The sequence below is a fragment of the Bos indicus genome, chromosome 13 (assembly GCF_029378745.1).
Source record: "Bos indicus isolate NIAB-ARS_2022 breed Sahiwal x Tharparkar chromosome 13, NIAB-ARS_B.indTharparkar_mat_pri_1.0, whole genome shotgun sequence".
NCBI lineage: Eukaryota > Metazoa > Chordata > Mammalia > Artiodactyla > Bovidae > Bos > Bos indicus.
The window spans coordinates 36,801,333-36,825,971 of record NC_091772.1 but is presented as its reverse complement, the minus strand read 5'-3'; the positions used below and the strand labels follow the sequence as shown (position 1 = coordinate 36,825,971).

The 24,639-nt window shown below is 41.8% G+C and overlaps 1 protein-coding gene and 1 long non-coding RNA gene across 10 annotated transcripts in view; one reads left to right on the top strand and one right to left on the bottom strand.

Moving 5' to 3' along the window:
* ODAD2 (outer dynein arm docking complex subunit 2) overlaps positions 1–24,639 on the bottom strand; it is a 225,922-nt gene that overhangs the window by 43,626 nt on the left and 157,657 nt on the right. For 2 of the 9 annotated variants that reach the window (XM_019973186.2, XM_070800983.1), the window contains one exon: positions 5,078–20,252. The exons of 1 other annotated variant lie outside the window; for it this stretch is intronic. In XM_019973186.2, the coding sequence (XP_019828745.2) occupies positions 20,139–20,252 (114 nt within the window). In that variant the 3' untranslated portion in view covers positions 5,078–20,138. Of the gene's footprint in view, positions 1–5,076; positions 20,253–24,639 lie in introns of those variants that run through there. 6 more of the 9 variants (XM_070800981.1, XM_070800980.1, XM_070800982.1 and 3 more) reach the window with 5 other exon arrangements.
* The window catches only part of LOC139186481 (uncharacterized), an 84,515-nt gene that overhangs the window by 49,813 nt on the left and 10,063 nt on the right, over positions 1–24,639 (top strand). Inside the window, exon 2 of the long non-coding RNA XR_011570049.1 lies at positions 20,468–20,908. This is a non-coding gene — a long non-coding RNA (uncharacterized lncRNA). The remainder of the gene's footprint in view (positions 1–20,467; positions 20,909–24,639) is intronic.

Genomic DNA, 24,639 nt, shown 5'->3' with positions numbered 1-24,639 from the left:
CAGTGGACTTAAAATCTATTTCACAGTTTGTGGGTGACCTATTTTCTATAGCAAATAGCAGGATAGTTAGAAACCTGTCTGACTACCACAGTGGAATGTTAAGATGCATGTCCTTATGTAATTCTGTATTGGATAAAACAAAACAAAGAAGCCATAAATATGTATTTATGTTGTTGGCTTATCTTAAAGACACTACAAAATTTAAAATGAAATTAACATCATAAACCCAGGGGACTTTTATTTTTAATGCCCGTGCCCCAACACACACACACACTGGCCCTATTTCTATAAGTTCTTAGGAAGAGACAACCCAGAGGCTTCCTTGATGGCTCAGAGGCAAAGCATCTGCCTGCCAGTGCAGGAGACACGGGTTTGATCCCTGACCCAGGAAGACCTCACATGCCTTGGAGCAACCAAGCCTGTGCACCACAGCTGCTATTGAGCCTGTGCTCTGGAGCTGGAGAACTACAACTACTGAGCCTACATGTCGTAACTACTGAAGCCTGTGCATCCTAGAGCCTGTGCTCCACAACAAGAAAAGCCACGACAATGAGAAGCCCTCGCACCCCAACTTGAGAGTAACCCCTGCCCACTGCAGCTCGAGAAAAAGGCCACGCAGCCGCGAAGACCCCAGCACAGCCAAAACTAACTAACTAAATAATTTCTTTTTTTAAAGAGACAACCCAGAACTTTAAGAGGTGGTCAAAAAATTCCTCTGAGGGGGGAAAAACGTAATTTTTTGTAAAAGCAATTTAAGGATTATTGATTGTGGAAAGATAGCCCTAAGGATTTGTCCTGGGTGGGTTCAGAGTATGGCAAAGAGAGCTAAATGGCTGTCTGTCAGGGAAGTAAGAAACTGTAGTAAATTATTGGCTAAATGCGCTGGTATTCCCCACCCACCCCCAGCCTGCCATGGGCACACCTCCTGCAGGGTGACTTGTAGCTCACGCCATCAATGGAGACATCGCACTTGCTATGACCGACAGAGTGCAGCGAAGAGATGGCGGATCAGTTGTTCCTAAGGTTCAAGAGCCTTGGGTGCTTCTGCTTGTTTTTATAGAAACCAGCCCGATGTCTTTGTGAACAAGCCCTGGCTAGTCCACTGGAGGATAACAGACTGCCAATGGCAGATTCAAATCAGCCCATTCGACCCAGCAGAAGCCCCAGGGAACATAAGAACTCAGCTTCTAAAAACAAAGTCAGTCTGCCCTGTCCGCAGATGCCTGAGGTGCCCAGCCAAGTCCAGTCCAAATTGCTTCCCAGCAGATTCATGATTCATGAGGTCAGTAAATGGTTGTTTGCAACAGGTGACTTCCCTGGTGGCACAGACAGTAAAGAATCTGCCTGCAGTGCAAGAGATCCCTGGATCAGGAAGACCCCCTGGAGAAGGGAATGGCTACCCATTCCAATATTCTTGCTTGGAGAATCCCATGGACAGAGGAGTCTGGCAGGCTGTAGTCCCTGGGGTCCCAAAGAATTGGATGTGACTGAGTGACTAACCCTTTCTTTTCACTTTTGGAATGGGTGGTGAAGCAATAAAAACTAGTTGATACAGAAATGTTTAAATCTCTAAGGATAGCCTCATGGGGGCCAGGAGGTGGTGTGGGGGATGGGCAAGAGTCTGGGAAGGAAAAATAGGTAGTAAGGGAGAAAAGGCCAATATGCTGTGTTAGTTTCAGGCGCATAGCAACATAATTCAGTTATATTTTTCAGATTATTTTCCAAACAGTTTATTACACGATGTTGATTACAGTTCCTTGGACCATACAGTAAATCTTTGTTTCTTATTTATGAATAGTAGTAATAGTTTGTATCTGTTAACCCCATACTTCTGGTTTACCCCTTCCCCCCTTCCTCTTTGGTTTGTTTTCTATGTCTGTGAGTTTGTTTCTGTTTGGGTATAGATTCGTTTGTAGCATTTTTTTTAGATTCCACATATCAGTTCAGTTCAGTTCAGTTGCTCAGCTGTGTCTGACTCTTGGCGACCCCATGAATCGCAGCACGCCAGGCCTCCTTGTCCATCACCAACTCCCAGAGTTCACTCAGACTCACGTCCATCGAGTCAGTGATGCCATCCAGCCATCTCATCTTCTGTCATCCCCTTTTCCTCCTGCCCCCAATCCCTCCCAGCATCAGAGTCTTTTCCAATGAGTCAACTCTTCGCATGAGGTGGCCAAAGTACTGGAGTTTCAGCTTTAGCATCATTCCTTCCAAAGAAATCCCAGGGCTGATCTCCTTCAGAATGGACTGGTTGGATCTCCTTGCAAGCCAAGGGACTCTCAAGAGTCTTCTCCAACACCACAGTTCAAAAGCATCAATTCCTTGGCGCTCAGTTTTCTTCACAGTCCAACTCTCACATCCATACATGACCACTGGAAAAACCATAGCCTTGACTAGACGGACCTTTGTTGGCAAAGTAATGTCTCTGCTTTTGAATATGCTATTTAGGTTGGTCATAACTTTCCTTCCAAGGAGTAAGCGTCTTTTAATTTCATGGCTGCAGTCACCATCTGCAGTGATTTGGGAGCCCTGAAAAATGAAGTCTGACACTGTTTCCACTGTTTCCCCATCTATTTCCCAGGAAGTGATGGGACCAGATGCCATGATCTTCGTTTTCTGAATGTTGAGCTTTAAGCCAACTTTTTCACTCTCCTCTTTCACTTTCATCAAGAGGCTTTGTAGTTCCTCTTCACTTTCTGCCATAAGGGTGGTGTCATCTGCATATCTGAGTTATTGATATTTCTCCCGGCAATCTTGATTCCAGCTTGTGCTTCTTCCAGCCCAGCGTTACTCATGATGTACTCTGCATATACGTTAAATAAGCAGGGTGACAATATACAGCCTTGACGAACTCCTTTTCCTGTTTGGAACCAGTCTGTTATTCCATGTCCAGTTCTAACTGTTGCTTCCTGACCTGCATATAGGTTTCTCAAGAGGCAGGTCAGGTGGTCTGGTATTCCCATCTTTTTCAGAATTTTCCACAGTTTAGTGTGATCCACACAGTCAAAGGCTTTGGCATAGTCAATAAAGCAGAAATAGATGCTTTTCTGGAACTCTTTTGCTTTTTCCATGATCCAGCGGATGTTGGCAATTTGATCTCTGGTTCCTCTGCCTTTTCTAAAACCAGCTTGAACATCTGGAAGTTCACGGTTCACGTATTGCTGAAGCCTGGCTTGGAGAATTTTGAGCATTACTTGACTAGCATGTGAGATGAGTGCAATTGTGTGGTAGTTTGAGCATTCTTTGGCATTGCCTTTCTTTGGGATTGGAATGAAAACTGACCTTTTCCAGTCCTGTGGCCACTGCTGAGTTTTCCAAATTTGCTGGCATATTGAATGCAGCACTTTCACAGCATTATCTTTCAGGATTTGAAATAGCTCAACTGGAATTCCATCACCTCCACTAGCTTTGTTCATAGTGATGCTTTCTAAGGCCAACTGGACTTCACATTCCAGGATGTCTGGCTCCAGGTCAGTGATCACATCATCGTGATTATCTGGGTCATGAAGATCTTTTTTGTACAGTTCTTCTGTGTATCCTTGCCACCTCTTCTTAATATCTTCTGCTTCTGTTAGTTCCATACCATTTCTGTCCTTTATCGAGCCACATATAAGTGATGTCATACAATATTTGCCTTTCTCTGCTGACTTATTGCAGTTAGTATGACAATCTCTAGGCCCATTCATGTTGCTGAAAATGCAAGATTTCATTTTTTTATATGGTTGACTAATATTCCATTATAATGGAATATATATATATATATATATATATATATATATTTTTTTTTTTTTTTTTACTTCTTAAACCAGTCATCTGTTGATGGGCCCTTGAGTTGTTTCCATGTCTTGCCTATTGTAAATAGTGCTGCTATGAACATTGGGGTGAGTGTATTTTTTTTCCCCAAGTTAGAATTTTCTCCAGATAAATGCCCAGGAGTGAGATTGCCAGAAGTGGGAGGTTCCTGATGGGGAGAAAGATTGGGAAACAGAGCTGAGGTTGGTATCACAGAGTGAAGTTTTCTTCATGCTGCCCTAACCCCAGAATCTTCTGCAAATGTCTCCTGCTCATATTTGTCTTGAATGAGTGGCATTTTTCAGAAATCAGAGAAAAGGAGTTGTGTTACATATCACATACCTGCCATCACACAGGGAGGAAGGGAAGAAGGAAAGGGAAGTTGCCAGAGGTGAGGCTGGAAAGAATTGAACATTTAAAGGAAGCAGGCAATGACAAGAATCATGAGGTCACTTGGAAGAATATGTCCTGCTCAAGAATTCCTGGAAATGCTCAGAGTTGAGTTTTTCACTCTATCAAGGTTCAAGCCAATTTTTGTCTAAATCTTAGTGGACAAAATCACACCCGCAAACCAGAGAACTTTCAGCCACCAGGAGCTGGCATCAAGTTATACAGAGTTTCTATTGACCATACACAATGTTTTTTATTTCATTCATTTTGAAATTGTGTGGCATATCAGTTCAGAATCAGTATGAAGTCGTTTTCATCGCTTCATTGCTAACATATTTTTAATACATCTGGAATCAAAGGAAAAATTTCTCACCAACCAACATGAAAAGCCAGACAACAGCAGAGCGAGTGTGAAGTCAAAACCGAATTCCTGGATATGTTTGAAGGGATGGGAGCAACATGGGCAAGATGTGGAAGCAGCATGGTCCAGCATATTTGGGGGAATAGAAACAGTTTAGCTTGGCTGATTACAATGGGCAGTGTTTTGAAATGCCATACAATGTCTTTTTCCTCCTTAGTAGTTCCAGAGTTGGTTTTCATGTTTGTTTATTTGGTTAGTTGGTTGTTTTTAAAACCCTGCAGCCTTCCCCTCCATTGAGCCAAGAAGCTGAAGATATTTTTTTACAGGGAAAAGAAGATAAATACTACCCAGAACAAAAGAAAGCCTTGCTCGGTTTTGCATTTCAAACTAGATTTTTCAATATAAAGTTGATAGATAAATAGCAGTCTCAAAAAATTAGACTTCCAAGCAGGAATCGGGTATTTTTTTCAGACCTCTTCCAGCAGAGTTTTTATATAAAAAGCTTGGAGGGTTGCCTTCAGAGAAAAATGGAGAATATGTTTCTAGAAGGGCAAGCCACACAAAGGAGAACTGAGTGCCTGGCAGCGTTAGGAAGAGAAGGGAAAGCTGTTGCCCCAAAAGCTTGGCCTGCTTGGAGCTTTGTGGGAAATGAGATTGGAGAGAGCCTAGAGCGGCTGCGGCCTCCAGAGAAGTTCCGAGTCCGCAAAGGAGCAGGTGTGGCTGGGCTGATGTAGCTCAGGGCAGCTTCCCCAAGTCCCTACATCCGGCTTTACGGTCCCGGCCCCTCCGAGGGCCTGGCTCTGCCTCCCAGACCCTCCCCGACGCCAGAGGAGGCCAGGTTCCCAAAGGAGGCTGCAGAGATGGGGCGCAAGGGGACCCAAGGCACTTTCGGGGTCAGAGCCCCAAGGACACCGGCGGATCAGTACCTGGAAGTCTCTGTGCGCTGCCCCCCACCTCCCGCCGCCCCCCGCGCAGGGCGGGGCGGAGGAGGAGAGGGGAGACGATAAGAAGCAGGAAAACTCTTAAGTCTGTAGGAGTTAACCCCAAGGAGCAGTTTTTGTTTTTGTTTTTAAATCCTTTTTTAACCCCAAGGAGCAGTTTTTGTTTTTGTTTTTAAATTCTTTTTCACCTTTATTGGGGCTTTCCTGGTGGTTCAGCTGCCTGCAATGCGGGAGACCTGGGTTCCATCCCTGAGTTGGGAACATCCCCGGGAGAAGGGAAAGGCTACCCACTCCAGTATTCTGACCTGGAGAATTCCATGGACTGTATAGTCCAAGGGGTCGCAAAGAGTCTGACGCGACTGAGCGACTTTCACTTTCACTTTCAAAGTGAATCAGCCATATATACACATATATCCCCTCATTTTTGGATTTCCTTCCCAGTTAGGTCACCTCTGTCCATGGAATTCTCCAAGCAAGAATACTGGAGTGGTCGCCATGCCCTTCACCAGGCAATCTTCCTGACCCAAGGATCAAACCCCGTTCTCCCACACTGCAGGCAGATTATTTATCATCTGACCCACCAGGGAAGCCCATTTAGGTCACCACAGAGCACCAAATAGAGTTCCTTAATGCTCTACAGTAGGTTCTCATTAGCTGTTTTATACATGGTATCAATAGTGTATAAGTGTTAGTCCCAATCTCCCAATTCATCCCACCCCGTCTTTCCCCTCTGGTATCCATATGTTGTGACTTCTGTTTGTTTTTGATCAGAGTACATGTGGAGTATATTTGGAGCAGAACCTTGAGGGGAGGAGATGGGATGGTAGGTTGAAATGAGCACACAGGAGAAACTCTGAAGAGAACGGTTGGGGTTATTCTTGATAATGTGGGAATAAATAGAAAGCTTTCTCCTGGAGGACATTATGCTTAGTGAAATAAGCTAGTCCTCGAAGGAGAGATAGCACACAATTCCACATCTAAAACTGTCAAACTCACAGAGGCAGAGAATACAGGAGTGGTTGGGGGTGGGGAAACGGGGATATAGACGTTCAAAGGTGTAAAGTTTTATTTAGAGTTACACTGCCCTAAACAGTGCTAGAGAGAGACCTTTGTACCCATCATTCCTATAGTCCCAGACACTATGTACTTCAGATTTATTCAGAGGGCAGACCTCATCTTAAGTTCTCTCCACCCACAGCACACACACAAAAGCTGCACACAACTCTGGGAGGTGTTATATGTCTAGTACCTTGATTGTGGTGCTGGAGTGACTGGTGTTTGGTGGGACCAAAGTCCTCAAATTGTGCACATTGAAAGTGTGCATTATTTGTCTGTCAATTGAAAGTGAAAGTATTAGTCTCTTAGCCATGTCCAACTCTTTGCGACCCTAGGCTCCTCTGTCCATGGAATTCTCCAGGCAAGAATACTAAAGTGGGTTGCCATTTCCTTCTCCAAGGGATCTTCCCGACCCAGGGATTGAACCTGTGTCTCCTGCATTGCAGGCAGATTCTTTACTGGCTGAGCCACCAGGGAAGCCCACTGCATATCAATCAAACCTCAATAAAGCTGTTTTGTTTTGTTTTTCAAGAACTGAGGGTTGTCTAATGCTCATGAAGTATTCGTTCATTCTTTCTCTGAAATATCAGTCCTCTGCCTAAAGGGCATAATAAATACCCTTTTTGAGGAAATGATCGACAATATTATCCCCCCTAAACGAAGTCTCACACAGCCAGAGTGGAGGGAAGGTCCGTTTGAGCACCTCTGGGCCCCTGTTCAGAACCTGCAGAACTCGGAGGAGGTGGGCCACAGTCTTGGCTGGAGCACATCTGTCTCCTGCATTCATTGACGCTTCTTTCCTTCTCACCTTCAACTCTGTTGTTTTAGCTCATAAGTAATTCAGTTTAAGAGAATAATCTGAATAAATTCACCTCAGGGATGACAGTGTGGTCGCTTGTCTTCTGTTTTAAATTAGTGTCAGCAGCTGTTTATTGCTTCAAACAGAAGATGATCATTAAGGTGATCCCTTCATGCTTTATACCTTGCAAATGAAGATTAGGAACAACCATTGACGCTGAAAAAGGCAACACATTCCCTTCAAAGCAAAACAGGGGTCTAACTGTGACATCCTCCCCACATGTGCACAACATACAAGCGAGATTTGCTTGGGGCCAACATCTCTCTGTCGCGGAAGGGACGGCAGTACAGACACAGACAGAGGCATCTGCAAGCCGTCAGGGAACCAGGCACACCATCTTCATGGGGCCTGGATCACACCCATGATGCAAACTGAGCAAATTCCCATGGCAGCTCCCACCCTGCGCATAGTTCTCACAACTCCAGCACTCACTTTTCAAAGGCCTCCAGCCTCTTTTTCTCTCTAAAAGTGCTGAATTGTTCACAGGAGTTGCAGAAAACTCACATTTGCCTTTTAGCACAACCTAAACATCACCCAATGGAATTTATGAGAGTTATGATCATTTTTAGGCCATTTTGATACTATTAGTGGCACAGTGGTAAGACCTTACTATTTTTCCAAAAGTATGACTATGTCTTCTTAAATGCCTAATTTGCACCCACTGAATCACACACTGGGAGAACTTGGCTCATTCAGAATTAAAAATATACTGAACTGACTGAGGTAACATGAGGGGATTCTTTGTCTATGAGTCAGTGACTGTGTGACTGTTGGGATGCTTAATAAACAGAGTGCCTGCTAGAGACTCTGTGGAGTGCATCTCATGTCCACTGATTCTGCTGGTAAGGATACCCCGAACCAACTTTTTAAAATCATTATAGATTTGACTAGTTAGGCTTGAAAAAAATAATTTTATTCAATCCAGCTATTCCACTCTTGGGTGTACACACAAGATAATTGGAAACAAGGACTTGACCAGACGTTTGTACACTCATGCATATGGCAATGTTATTCACAACAGCCTCATGATGGGAGCAGCACAAGTGACCACCCATGGACAGATGGGCAAGCAAAACATCGCAGGGCATACAGTGAAATATTATTGACCCATAAAATAGAAGGGCATTCTGACACTCGCTACAGCAGGGAAAAACCTTGAAGACACTGTGCTGAATGAAATAAACCAGACACAAAAGGACAAATATTGTAAATGGTGCTGCAAGGATCACTGGGGTAACACATGTCTTTTTGAATTATGGTTTTCTCAGGGTATATGGCCAGTAGTGGGATCACTGGGTCATATGGTAGTTTTATTTCTAGTTTTTAAAGGAATTTCCATACTGTTCTCCACAGTGGCTGTATCAATTTACATTCCCACCAACAGTGCAAGAGAATTCCCTTATAAAAGAGAACAGACCTGTTGACACAGCAGAGAAGGAGAAGTTGGGATGAATTGAGAACGTAGAGCTGAAACATATGCATTGCCATATGAAAAACAGACAGATAATGGGAAGTTGCTATATAACACAGGGAACCCAGCCCAATGCTCTGTGACAACCTAGAGGGGTGGGATGAGCTGAGGGGTGGAAGGGAGGTTCAAGAGAGACAGGACATATGTATACTTATGTCTGATTCATGTTGTTATACAGCAGAAACTAACAACATTGTAAAGCAATCATCCTCCAATTAAAAATAAATTAAAAATTTTTTTAATTAAAAAAAAAAAATAGACAAATATTGTGAGTCCACTTCCATGAGGTAACTAGGAAGATCAAATTTATAGAGACACAGTGGTGACCAGGGACTGGAGGAACGGGAGATTGGGAATCAGTGTTTTTAAAGGGAGCAGAGTTTAAGTCTGGGAAGATGAAAACATTCAGGAGATGGAGAGTGTTGATGGTTACACACAACATGAAAATACTTAATGCCCTTGAACTGTACAATTTTAAAAAATGGTTGAAATGGCACATTTTGTTATGTATATTTTACCACAATAAAAAATGAAAAATAATTGTACACAAATATAATGTTGACTGTGGTCTTCTAGATGAATTACATTTAAAAATTCATATCAATTTGAATTTAAAAAGTCATCATGTCAACAGAAATAGCATGACTGAGGGGTCTGTCAGGAGAAAAAGACTAAGATGGCTTAACCCAGATAAACAGTAAAAACCCACATAAATTGAAACAGTCTTGATAAAAGAAACCAACCCCTTAAACTAGCTAAATGGATAGACTAAAACTTATCGATCGACATGGTACCCTGTGGCCACATAAATGTGGCTGGCCCTAACTGAACTGTGCTATAAGTGTAAAATACACACCAGCTTCAAAGATTTAGTGAAAAACAATGTAATATATTTCATTAGTAATTTTTATGTTCGTTAAGTATTTTAAAAGTTAAAGTCAGTTGCTCAGTCGTGTCTGACTCTTTGCTACCCCATGGACTGTAGTCCGCCAGGCTCCTCCTTCCATTGAATTCTCCAGGTGAAAATACGCGGGTGGGTTGCCATTTCCTTCTCCCGGGCATCTTGCTGACCCACGAATCGAACCCAGGTCTCCAGAATTGCAGGTAGACACTACCATTTGAGTTACCAGGGAAATGTTTACAATATTTGGGAGACATTTGGTTAAACTAAGAATACTAAAATTAATTTCATCTGTTTTTTTTTTTTACTTTTTTTTTACTTTAGCTACTAGAAAATCTTATTTTTTATATGCATGCAATGTGTGTACTTTATTTAAATATAACTGATGTATAACATTATATTAGTTTCAGGTATACAGCATAGTGATACGGTATTTCTATCAATTGTGAAATGGTCACTACAATAAGTCTACTTAACACCTGTCACCATACAGAGTGACAAAAGTTTTTTTCTTGTGATGAGAACTTCTCAGATTTACTCTCTTGGCAATTTTCAAGTATGCAGTTCAGTATGATAACTATAGGCACCATGTTGTACATTATATCCCCATGACTTATTTATAACTGGAAGTTTTGTACACTTTGAAGTTTCACCCATTTTGCTCACCCTCCAACTGCCCACCACCACCACCTCTGGTAACTACCGAACTATCTTTTGTATATCCTATCCTATCTATGAATTCAGTTTTATGGGGATTTTTTTGGGGGGAGGGTTTAGATTCTGCATTTATGGATCATATGGTATTTGTCTTTATGCCAGATTTCACTTAGTGTAATGCCCTGAAGTCCCATCCATATGGTAGCAAGTGGCAATATTTCATTCTTTATTGTGGCCAAATAATATTCCATTGTATCAATCAGTCAGTTCAGTCGTTCAGTCGTGTCCGACTCTTTGCAACCCCATGAATCACAGCACGCCAGGCCTCCCTGTCCATCACCAACTCCCAGAGTTCACTCAGACTCACGTCCATCGAGTCGGTGAATCCATCCAGCCATCTCATCCTCTGTCGTCCCCTTCTCCTCCTACCCCCAATCCCTCCCAGCATCAGGGTCTTTTCAAATGAGTCAACTCTTCGCATGAGGTGGCCAAAGTACTGGAGTTTCAGCTTCAGCATCTGTCCTTCCAATGAACACCCAGGACTGATCTCCTTTAGGATGGACTGGTTGGATCTCCTTGCAATCCAAGGAAGGGACTCTCAAGAGTCTCTCCAACACCACAGTTCAAAAGCATTAATTCTTCGGCGCTCAGCTTTCTTCACAGTCCAACTCTCACATCCATACATGACCACTGGAAAAACCATAGCCTTGACTAGACGGACCTTTGTTGGCAAAGTAATGTCTCTGCTTTTCAATATGCTATCTAGGTTGGTCATAACTTTCCTTCCAAGGAGTAAGCGTCTTTTAATTTCATGGCATTTTATATATTTACATTTTCTTTATCTGTCAACTGATGGACACTTCGATTGTTTACATATCTTGGCTACGGTAAATAATGCTGCAGTGAACAACAAGGTGCATGTATCTTTGCAATTTAGCATTTTCATTTTCTTCAGATAAATACCCAGAACTTGAATTGCTGGACCGTAGCTTAGATGGTAAAGAATCTACCTACAATGCAATCTATCCCTGGGTTGGGAAGATCCCCTGGAGGAGGGCATGGCAATCCACTCCAGTATTCTTGCCTGGAGAATCCGCATGGACAGAGGAAACTGGTGGGCTACCGTCAATGGGATCGCAGAGTTGCACACAACTGAGCGACTAAGCACATGGTAATTCTGTTTTTAATCTTTTGAGGAAGCTCCACACTGTTTTCCATGATGGTTGCACTAATTTACATTCCCAACAACAGTGCACAAGTGTTCCCTTTTCTCGACCTCCTTGCCAATATGTACTCTCGGCCTTTTGATGATAGCCATTCTGATAGGTCTGAGATGTTATCTCCTTGTGGTTTTGATTTGCATTTCCCTGATGATTAGTGATGTTGAGCAGAAAATTTTAAATTACACAGTGTCTTGTCTTGTGTTTCTGTTGGATGGCACTGCTCTAGAGTCTATGGGGTGGTTCGTGGTATGACAGCACAGAAGTAGATTTCATTTCATGACTATGGGCTTCTTCTTTAAGGCATAAGAGACCAAGTTTTAAGACTGTCAGTTCTGGTAACTTTCTATTCCTATGCTTTAGTCTTGGCCTCTATAGCAGCCCCCCTGTTCATTCTTTTCATTCCTCTCTATATTCTATTCGTTGCACCCCCACCAGATTAACTTTTAGGAAATCCTTTGTATACATTTTCTTTTTCATGATCAAAAAAATTACCACCTGGGAAGTTTGCAGGTTTCCAGGTTTGCAGAAATCCGGGTTTCCCAGAAATTCTGTATGGGTAGGTTGGGGGCAGGACTGACACTTTGCATATTAACAGATATCCCAGATTGGCCTTATGCAGAAGGCCTGGGGAACACTGGCCTGTAGGATTAAGCCAATTCCTCAAAATATTTCTCAAGGCTCTTTTTATCTTCATAAACTGGTTAGTCTAATCTGTCTTAGAGAGAATGGGAAGCAAATACCTAGATATCCTTTGCAAGAGAATCAGCCTCTGTCCTGAGCAGCTTTGATTGAGGGCAGGTAGTTGAGCCCTACTGAGTGACTTCACTTTCACTTTTCACTTTCATGCATTGGAGAAGGAAATGGCAACCCACTCCAGTGTTCTTGCCTGGAGAATCCCAGGGACGGGGGAGCCTGGTGGCCTGCCATCTATGGGGTTGCACAGAGTTGGACACAACTTAGCAGCAGCAGCAGCAGCAGTTGAGCCCTAAAGTTATCTCCAGTTCTGTGATTCTTTGACCCTAAACCTAATCATGATTATTTACATCCTCGGAGTAATTTTTCCAAGCGTTAGCCTGAATTTGAGGAAGTCAGCCTCTTCGATGCTGCATTCTGTAGTGCTGACATCACAGTATAAATCAATATGAACCAAGACAGTTTTGACATGTGCCCTTTTCCACAAATTATTTTCCTTGCTTTTCTACTGATTAGCTCCAGGCATCATTAGGGATGTTCATGTCAGGACTTTACACTCTCATTCTAATAGATAAAGATGATGACATTGTAGACTGACAAGCTGAAGGCCATATTTGGCTCAGGGAAACATTTTGATTTTTCTGCATGGTCGCTGTTATTCACTGCATGCGTGTGTGTGTGTGTGTGTGTGTGTGTTTGCTCAGTCGCTCAGTCATGTCCGATTCTTTGTGACCCCATGGACTGTAGCTTGTCAGGCCCTTCTGTCCAGGGATTTCCCAGGCAAGAATACTGGAGTGGGTTGCCATCCCTCCTCCAGGGGATCTTCTTGACCCAGCGATTGAACCCACATCTCTTATGTCTCCTGCCTTAATCCCACATGACTAGTGTTCTTATAGAAGGAAAATATACCAGAGATTAATCTCTTTGTGAGCACACAGCAAGCTGGGAAAGAGGTCTCATCAGAAACCAACCTGTCAGCCCCTTGTTCGTGGTCTCCCAGCATCTCGAGCTGTGAGAAAAAGAAATGTCTGTTGTCTGTCAACAAACTGGGTGGCTTAAACAACAGACATTTATTTTTCTCACAGCTGGCAAGCTACGCCAATACATAAAATTTGGGAGAGTGCCTATAAAAGTCTAAATTTCTCTTGAAAAACTATAAGATCTGGTAACAGTTAGCTAGAGATGAGTAGTCATTTGTCTTCACTCCCCATCTCTCCACAGTCTCCACAAGCCCCTCTTGTCTCCCAGACATGGAGGCTAACGGTCAATTGGCAATAGTATCAGTATTATGACCTTTAATCTAGCTCTTATTCATTTACATTACTTACCTTCAGATCAGTCCAGTCGCTCAGTTGTGTCTGACTCTTTGCGCCCCCAGAACTGCAGCACGCCAAGCTTCCCTATCCATCACCAACTCCCGGAGCCTGCTCAAACTCATGTCCACCCTACCATTGTGAATTTAGGTTTGCAACTGATATTGTAACTAATCTACTGACAAAGATCAGTTTTCTTCCAATAATGAAGGAGGACTTGCATTGAACTATCCACACTATCTTATCTGAACTCCCTTTTGATAGACGGTCTTTCTTTATGGGGACACTACCCAGCTGTAGATTCTGTATATATATGAACCACACTGAAATACACTATTATACCTGTCTATCATGAAAATAAATTAGGACATAAATCTAAACTGTAATGACAAATCTCAACTCTGAACACCATGAACCAATTACATAATTTGCAAAGGATGTCTTTTATCAACTAATAAATCAGGGTGGCATGAACTGGCAAAAGAAAAGCTCCCTTTTGTCTTGACAGATGTAAATAAAGAGTAAATTACTTTTACCTGAAAATTTGAAAATAATGGATTTGGAGTATTAGGATTCTATCTGTTACATGATTTCAAGTCATGTAACATCAGTCATGACAGTTACATCAGAAGCATATTGAAATATTAACTTTATATCTTGCATTTATAGAAATTAAAGCATGAGACATTTTAAGAAGCAGAAAATACAATAACCATTTGTCAGAGAAAATGGGAGCAGAATCTGGAGACACAGAAAGTAGAATGGAGGAAAAGCAGGGAAAGTAATTGCTTGAATGAGGGGAAATTAATGTAACAGAGGAAAGAAAAAATCACAAAGAAGAAAAACATGATGCTTTAAAGGAGAATAGAAGTTTATGAAACTGTACTATATTTATTTATTGATTGGGGGTGTATTTCCATTAGACTAATTCAAGCAAAATATATATAAAGAGACAGTAAATCACAATAATGTTTGTCTTAGGGATCTACAGCAATAAGCAAATGAATGGATCAAAATCATTCTTCTCTTTTCAAAACAACAATGCTGTATAAAGCAATCTGTCAGTGACTTTTGAGCTATTTTATTTGTTTTCAGTGCCCTTGGAATAGAATTCAGCTGTTAAGACAAAAATAAAAGTTCAGAATTTACTATGGGCCATTTCAGCATGCATCAAGTATTGCTGTTGCTGTTCAGTCGCTAAGTCATGTCTGACACTTTGTGACCCCATGGACTGCAGCATGCCAGCCTTCCCTGTCCTTCGCTATCTCCCAGAGTTTCCTCAAACTCATGTCCATTTAATCAGTGATGCCATCCAACCATGTCATCCTCTGGTGCCCTCTTCTCCTCCTGCCCTCAATCTTTCCCAGCAAGTTCACTGTATATACTTCAAGTATGCTTCAAGTATACTGTACTATTCTTAGCTGTAGTTGAAAGCTATTACAAATGTCTGTTTTGTAGATCAAAATATATTATAGGATTTTAGGTGCTGAAACAAGCCATTCTTATTTTATATATAAAAACTTATTTATTTTAGGTATGTTCATGGCATCTGGTCCCATCACTTCAAGGCAAATAGAAGGGGAAAAAGTGGAAGCAGTGACAGATTTTATTTTCCTGGGTTCCAAAGTCACTGTGGACGGTGACTGCAGACTTGAAATTAAAGCAAACTTGTTCCTTGGAGGAAAGGCTATGACAAACATAAACAGCAAATTAATAAGCAGAGACATCACTACTTTGCAGACAAAAGTCCATCTAGTCAAAGCTATGGTTTATCCAGTAGTCCTGATGGATCTGAAAGTTGGACCATAAGGCCAAGTGCTGAAGAATTGATGCTTTTGAATTGTGGTGCTGGAGAAGACTCTCAAGAGTCCCTTGGACAACAAGGAGATCAAACCAGTCAATCCTAAAGGAAATCAACCCTGAATATTCACTGGAAGGACTGATGCTGAAGCTGAAGCTCCAATACTTTGGCCACCTGATGCTAAGAGCTGATTCATCAGAACAGACCCTGATCCTGGGGAAGATTGAAGGCAAAGGGAGAAGGAGGCGGCAGAGGATGAGATGTTTATCCTCTGATGCATCACAGACTTAATGGACATGAATTTTAGCAAACTCGAGGAGACTGGAGGATAGGGGAGCCTGGCGTGCTGCACTCCATGGGGCCGCGAAGAGTCAGACATGACTTAGCACCTGAACAAAAGCAATGAGGAAGAATGTCTACCTTAGAAGTTTCCAAAGAATGAAAAAAAGAAAATTCACTGGGAGTGTTATCATAAAAAAGTAATTCATGTTTATTGTAAATTAGAAAACAGAGATGAACAAGAGAGACAACAGAAATCATTCTTATTCCACCATTCAGAAATAATCACTTCTTTGACTTATCACAGTTTGGTGTGTATAAGTCATGTTCTTTCTGTGTGACTGCTGCTGCTGCTAAGTCGCTTCAGTCGTGTCCGACTCTGTGCGACCCCACAGACGGCAGCCCACCAGGCTCCCCCGTCCCTGGGATTCTCCAGGCAAGAACACTGGAGTGGGTTGCCATTTCCTTCTCCAATGCATGAAAGTGAAAAGTGAAAGTAAAGTCGCTCAGTCGTGTCTGACTCTTAGTGACCCCATGGACTACAGCCTACCAGGCTCCTCTGCCCACGGGATTTTCCAGGCAAGAGTACTGGAGTTGGGTGCCATTGCCTTCTCCTCATTGTGACTAGCTATGTGTATATAATTTTTAAAATGCACTCATACTGTATACACTGCTTCAGAATCTGCTTTCCAATTTAACAGCATCTTATGAAAACCTTTGTCATGAACTATTATCCTACAATATGTTTTTATGCTAAGGTTGAACCTGAATGGAATTAACCAATTTTTCCCAAATATTTTCATCACTATAAATAATGATGTTGTGAATACCCTTGTACATAAACCCTTGCATATAATCCAAAAGGCACAAAAATGTTTAGAGCTTCTGGTATGCATTGCCAAATTGTCCTTGTGGAATAACTGTGCCCATTTCGACAGCCCCTAGTATGATCTGAGATTAGGTATTTCACCGTTTCTCTATTTTAAATGAGATAGAGGGTAGGAAGTACTTAACACAGTGCCAGCATTTGGTAGCATCATATTCCATGTTGTTCTCTTCCTACTCCTCTCATTTAGAAGAGATTTCTCACTTTCTGAACTTATGTATGTGAGGAACATAGTTATCTTCAGGCGCTTAATGCATTTGAGGCAGCAAGGTTCTTAAATAAGTGGGTGTCCCTACTGTTTTCACTGAATCATAAGAATGGACATAAACTACTCCATCCTAGTCTTTTATGGAATGAGATTACACACCGTCAATTATTAGAACTATGAAATAAGTTCTCCTAAGTGGAAATAAAATTTCCAAGTATTGTGAATCATTGACCTTCAAATCCATGCAAAGTCCATGCCTTAGAGAGGCATAATGGTAATTCCAAAATCTATCAAAATGATAGGATTTGCAACGTCATCTTACAAGACATCTAACCTTCCACTCACTTTCAGAGCCTAGAAGAGTTTTAAAAAGAAATTATTTTAGTGCAAGTCATTCTGAAAGAGGCAAAATAATAGTGACTACAAGCAGCAGAATGATTGTGGCCAGGATTTCTAAAAGGAAACCTTGCAAACTAAAGACAGTGGAAAAGCAAAGAACATCTATTTAAAATTCCTTCCACCTTCAGGTTCTCCAGGCAGAAATAGCCAGCTATCACACAGAGCATATTGGATTCCCAGGATGTCCTGGGGAAGAATAAAACCTAAAAAAGAACTTGCCACTGAAAACTCAGAATGAATGTCACCAGCTTTAAAGCAGAAAATAACGCACAAAAATCTTATCCAGAAACCTAGGCCAAAAAAAAAAAAAAAACAACCCAAGGTGTTCTTCCATGGAGAGTGCCAAGAAATGGTCCTTTGGCTTGGAGCAGCAAAGAAATGGTGTGATCCTGGGCTTGTTTGTTCTGTTATCTCTGGATACTTTCACTCACTGCCTCTGACATTTTTCTAATAAGGTCAGAGTTTTCTGTTATACTGTTATACACACACATACACACACAGCCAAAACTGACCTTTAAATTCAGTTTCTCTTTTGTTTAAAGGTACTACATCCCTGGTACATGCATGCTCAGTCCTGTCTGAGTCTTTATGACCCCGTGGACTGTAGCCCGTCAGGCTCCTCTGTCCATAGAATTTTCCAGGCAAGAATATTGGAGTGGGTTGCCGTTTTCTCCTCCAGGGGGATCTTCCTGACCCAGGGATCAAACCCACATCTCCTGTGTCTCCTGCTTAGGCAGGCTGATTCTTTACCACTGAGCCACCTGTGGGAAGACCACTACATCCAGGGTGCTTACCAATTAAAAGGACACAACTCTTAGAAATACCCAAAATGATTTTCATGTTAGCTTACTGTATCTGTTCCCACAAGTTCAGTTTCCTTTAAAATGGTACTGTTGCTCTCATTTTATGTCTTTAATAATCATAGAAATGAAAGTCCCACACTTGCACATGGTAAAGGAACTTATCCTTCTCAACTACATCCAGTTCTCTTTGTGCTGCTGCAGATGTTTGATTGTTTGTTTTCTATTGCTTCCTTCCCCTCTCATCCATGCATGCTAAGTCACTTCAGTCAAGCCTGACTCTTTGCCACCCTATGGACTGTAGCCCTCCAGGCTCCTCTGTTCGTGGGATTCTTCAGGCAAGCTCTTAGGACCCTCTAATTCCAAGAATATGAACAATCTTAAAATGATGGAGAAAGCTTCCTTTAATAATAATGTAACAATAATATATTTATTCATTTTCTATAACTGTCATAATCCATGATTTCTAGATGTGTTTTTAATATTAGTGAAACACACCTAACCAGTGTCTTTAATAATACCTACTGTTGAGAATTTTAGGATTTACACTATTATTTAAAGAGCTTCCCTAGTGGCTTTGATGATAAAAAATCTGCCTGCTATGCAGGAGATCTAGGTTCGATTCCCGGGTCAGGAAGGTCCCCCGGAGTAGGGCATGGCAACCCACTCCAGTATTCCTGCCTGGAGAATCCCCATGGACAGAGGAGCCTGGCCGGCTATAGTCCATGGGGTCACAAAGAGTCCGACGTGCATTTGAGGATTTCCACTATTATTTAAATTCAATTCTTTGTTAGCATTGATACCATTTCCTTGTTTCTATTATCCTCTTTTATAACCTCCTTTGAAAAGCAATAAAGATGAATTGGTGTTTTACAAAATCTTAAAATTCTCAGAATCATCAGGATAATTTTAATCCTGTATGGGGTTTTCATTTCATACAAATTATTTACATTTAATTCAATTAAGTTTACGGTCTTCTCCAAATTATGACAAACATACACAGTACTTCATATTTTTCAATAAAACCTTGCCTGCTCTTTAAAGAGTGAGACTGTCGGTTTACTGAGTGGATATACAAGAAGCTGTTTTCCTAGCTAGTTCTAGATGGGGGGACGGTCAGTTCCCAAACATTGTAGCACACCAAGGTTACATCTGTGATTCTTTTAAGTGGCTTCTCATGTTTCTATAACTTGATAAAATGCTATTAATCCTTTGTAGCCACTTTTTAAAAAGTACTTTGTATGCTGAAAACAAGTTCAGAAACTCCAAGCAAGTTTACGTGAAAGTAATATTATCCTTGTGTTGTGAGGTGTGCGTACATCGGCATAAATTAATTCTTTCAATAAAATGTTGGTGTATCCTGTGAGGGAAATAAAACATTTCACTGTTTATGCCTGGGAAATGCAAAAGTGAAAATCTCACTCAGTGCTTATGTTTTTGTGATTTGTGTTATCTGGGACAGTGACAGTTATACGTTGTCTTTTCAGATGTTTGACAGCTTTAGGAGAAACTTGGAATGACCTCAGGATGTTCTCTCTCAACCCAGCTGCTGAACTCTGAATTCTGTTCCATAACCATTTGTCAAGTCAGCACATCTCAGAGCTCTCCTGAGGGTTGCAAGAGATCAAACAAAACTATAGTGACGGGACAGTTAGACTGGTTTAACAGAAAGGGATTTCTAAAGACACTCATGGATGACTATAAATACACACAACGGGAAGACCACATCTTTTATTAAAATCACCACAAATACAAAAGCATCGCTGAAATATATATATATATATGTACATATATATATATATATATATATATCTGTATACATATATACAGCTGTATACATGTATATATATTCTCAAATTCCTGAAAAAATTATCACCAATATATTGGGTTTATGTGTCACCACATGGCATATCCCTAAATTAGAACAAAAATACCCATACAATTTTGGAGTGAACCACATTCTCTACATTTCTAACTTCCTGGTTTTCAGTCAGACATTTGTTTCTAAAGGATCTGCTATGAAGTGTTTCCCAATTTAGGCTTCACGGCTCTGGGAGTGACACATACAGGGTCATGTAAAATTTGGTAGCTGTCATGCCCATTCAGGTTCAGCTGTATCTCGCCTTCTCAATAGCAAGAGCCAACCTGCGAATGTTGGATATACAACCTGCAGCAGCTTCCTGGAGTTCCTCATCAGGTGACCCAACCATGTCCAGAAGAAGCTGCCACACATGGAGGGAGAGGGGGAGGAGGGAAACAAGAATACAAACATTAATCTAAACCTGTAAAGTCAGGCTATATAAATACATTATATATGAAATAGTTTTTAAGTCACCAAAAAAAATCCTAGAAATTTCATGATGGCAAAGGTAAATATAAATGGTATTTAATCAGATGCAGGACTCTCTCATGAAATTCTCATGTTTTTATCGTTTAGAGCTGAGCAAGACTGAAGTTCCAATGCTTTGGCCACCTGATGCAAAGAACTGACTCATTGGAAAGGACCCCAATGCTGGAAAAGACTGAAGGCAGGAAGAGAAGGGGACATAGGATGAGATGGGCATCTCATCACTGACTCGACGGGCATGAGTTTGAACAAGCAAGCTCCAGGAGTTGGTGATGGACAGGGAAACCCGGCATGCTGCAGTCCATGGGGTCGCAGAGCCAGACACGACTAAGCGAGTACACGGAACTGAACCTGTTTCTCCCTTCTTTCTTTAGTCATCTGACTTTTTCTGCTTTGGAATTTCTCTTGCATCCACTGTAGCTTTTCTACCTCCTGGGACAAGCCAGCAGCATGTCATGCCTAGCCTGTTACTGTATCCTCTTAGATTGAATCTCTCTTCATTCCAGTCTGCCCCACCATGTCATGACCTAGGTAAGTCAGTCCCTTAATAGAGACTTTCATTGACTCCAGGGCAACTAACTAGAGTCCAGTCTCCTAACGTGTCCTTGAAGGATTTCTGTGCTCTGGCCTCAGCTTACCTTTTTGGCTGTTCATCTTTCTCCATGTCATCCTGTACTCCAAGGTCACACTTTCCCATTTCTTTTGCCTTGATCAGTGCCACTACTCTATCTAAAATGCCCTCCTGTCTCCTCTAACTTTCTGTTACCCACCTTTCATGACCCAGTTAACTTTTCTACAAAGCCTCCACCGATCTCTGCCAAACAAAGTGCCAATGCTCCCTCATCGGAGCTCTCATAGTCATTTACTCAAATGTCTGTTGCTACATTTACATTCTTCCCTTTTCCACAGATATTCGTATTCATGCTTCTTGTGCTCCTTTAGATTGTAAACTCTGGAAGAATCTTATATATATATATATATATCTTATATATATATATATATATATCTTTTATATATATATATATATCTTATATATATATATATACACACACATACACACACACACTATATATATAGAATAAATACAGAATCTACTATATACTGCTTGATACAGAGTAAATGCCAAATAAATATCAAATAATTTAATTAGAACTTTTAAGATCTATCAATTATAAGTCTATCTAATAGTTCTGATAAAAGACTTAAAATGTAATTTGAATTAACCATTTTGGACTCTACCAGCTTGTGGCTCAGCTGGTAAAGAATCCGCCTGCAATGTGGGAGACCTGAGTTCAACCCCTGGGTTGGGAAGATCCCCTGAAGAAGGGAAAGGGTACCCACTCCAGTATTCTGGCCTGAAGAATTCCACGGACGCACAGTCCATGGGGTTGCAAAGAGTCAGACACGAATGAATCACTTTCACTTTCACAAATATGGATAATGTCATAGAATGAGGATATCTTGATAAGCAAAGAAATATTGTAAATAAAAATATTGTGAAATATCTTAAATATGACAGGCTTAGGAGCCTGGCTTTTATTCTGCATGGAATGAAAGGAAGTTATTGAAGCACTTTAATCAGGAGAGTGATGTGGTCATATTTGTATTTTAGAAAGATAAATTTTATGGACTGTGGAGGGGGAAGATCAATGGGTACTATAGTACATCAGCCCAGAGTGATACGGACTGAGTAAAGCAAAATCAGTAATAGCATAGATGGAAGGAATTCAAGGGATATTTACGAACTAAGTTATTCAACACATGGCCCAAGGACAGTTGGTTATCCAAATGGAAGAAAATAAAAATGGTACTTTCATATCACACATAAACATCTATCCTAGGTAGACTGATGATTTAAATAAGAAAGCAAAATATGAAATGTTTAGGAGGCTGTATACGAGACGACCTTGATCAGGCTAGGGTACTGAAGGCTGTCTGGCCTCTCTGTTTCTTGACCCCCCTCCTGTCAATGGTCTTCACCACATTTGAGCTCCCACTGCCAGAGTCACACCCTGGTTCTTATTTTCAGCACTCTGAACAGACTAGCCTCCAAATTCTCTTACAACAACTTCTTCCCCTCTGATTTGGCCACTGAACTTGTTTGTTTTCATCATGACCTCCAGTCCATTGGCCTATATGCTTTTCCTTAAATCATGTCCTGTCTTCACTTCCTCCCATGACCAGTTTAGATTCCACAGTCCACCTTCTCATTCTCTTACCAGTTTTTTAAACCTCCTCAGCCCTGGGATTTCTTTGGAAGGAATGATGCTAAAGCTGAAACTCCAGTAATTTGGCCACCTCATGCGAAGAGTTGACTCATTGGAAAAGACTCTGATGCTGGGAGGGATTGGGGGCAGGAGGAGAAGGGGACGACAGAGGATGAGATGGCTGGATGGCATCACTGACTCAATGGACGTGAGTCTGAGTGAACTCCGGGAGTTGGTGATGGACAGGGAAGCCTGGCGTGCTGCGATTCATGGGATCGCAAAGAGTCGGACACGACTGAGCGACTGATCTGATCTGATCTATGACATCCATCCAACAAAATCATAATCAACTCTGTCTTCCCCATGCCCTCAGCTCATCCAGCCCTACTGGGCATGATATGTACACAACAAAGCAAAAGAATTCATCATAAATCCAACTTCAGCTGGGTTCTCTCACTCCGCAGCAATCTAAGTATGTCTCTCTCTAATTAGGTTACTTCCTTGTTCTTCTTGATCCCTATTTAAAAATCCTCCTTCTTTTCTAATTGCCAACTCTTCCTCAGCAGACAACTTGTCCGGGTTCCTTTACAAGCTTGCCAGAAGTCATTAGACAGGAGTTGTTCCAACCAAGTCTGCAAACATTCCTACATCATGGGGCTTCCCAGGTGGTAAAGAATCCACCTGCCAATGCAGGAGATGCAGGAGACACAAGAGACATGGGTTTGATCCCTGGGTCGGGATGATCCCCTAGAGTAGGAAATAGCAACCCACTCCAGTATTCTTGCTTGGAAAATTCCACTGATGGAGGAGCCTGGAAGGCCCCAGTCCGTGGGGTCACAAAGCTTGGGACATGATGGAACACACATGCATGATACTACATTAAAAGCTTGATTTCCACAAGCAAATGGGATGTAGAAAGAGTCTAGTGTCCAAATGCCCAGCATATGTTGTGTAAGAAGTTGGAGGGAAAGAGATTTGCAATGACCATCTACAGAGAATTCACCTAATACCTCCCTCCCAGGGCCTCTGCTCTAGTCTCTGTCTCTCCTTCAATAGTTTTTTGTTGTCGTCGTTTTTAAACCTGGGGAGAGATGAAATGAAGTTCATTACTCAGGTGGTGAACCCAACTACCTGAGTAAGGAACTAGGCAGCTGCCTTATGCTGTTCAGTTCCTCTATGGAAAAGGGTGCATCAAATAGAGGTCAAAGTCATAGATGCTGAGATCATAGCTGCATGGATTTGTATCCTGATTCATCCACTTACTGGACAAGTTATGGAACCTTTTGGTTCTGCCTTCTCAAGTGTTTAATGGGAAGATGGGTCATCTGAGGGTCATTGGGAAGATAAAATGAGACAGGACACACCTTTAATAGAAATGCTTTTCCACCTGTGTTCACGGGCTCTCTCTCTATATATATCGTTTGATCTTTGTATCTGCCCCTCTCCTTCATCCTGTTTTGTGTGATTGTTTCCTGAGTCTTCTGTGGATCCAAGTGTGCCACGTATGAAAGGAAAACTCAAACATGTAAAGAAGCACAGGCAGGGGGAGTTTATACCAGCAAGGGCAGAGGATTCCCTGTGGGAGAGGAGAGAACCGCAGGTGGGGAAGCAGAGGAAGGAGGCCAAGGGAGGAAAGAGCTCCCTCCCACCCTGTTTTGAAGAGAGCTTGGGAGTTCAGGGGTTATTTTGGGAGCAACTTCAGAGAGAGAGGATGCTGAGTGGAGCAAAGGTAGGAGATTTTTAAAGAGCTTCACAGTACACACTTGTGCTCTTCAGCTTCAAAGACAGTGAAACTAGGGTAACAATTACTTTCACTTGCTCCTTGCCTGCCAGGTTTCTGTGTCTAGGACTTCATGTCCCAGTCACGAATGGACCGTGAGGAGCTTGGCTCTATACAGGTTACACATTCGAATCCCATAAACCCAGGGCCCAGGACAAGGTTAAGTGCTCCGTAAATGCTATCCATTATCAGAGTGATGACTTCACCAGGTCTAAAGTCTGGTTCTGGCATTTACTCTTTGGAGCCCAGCCCTGGTTGGTCTGAAGGTTAGTGTG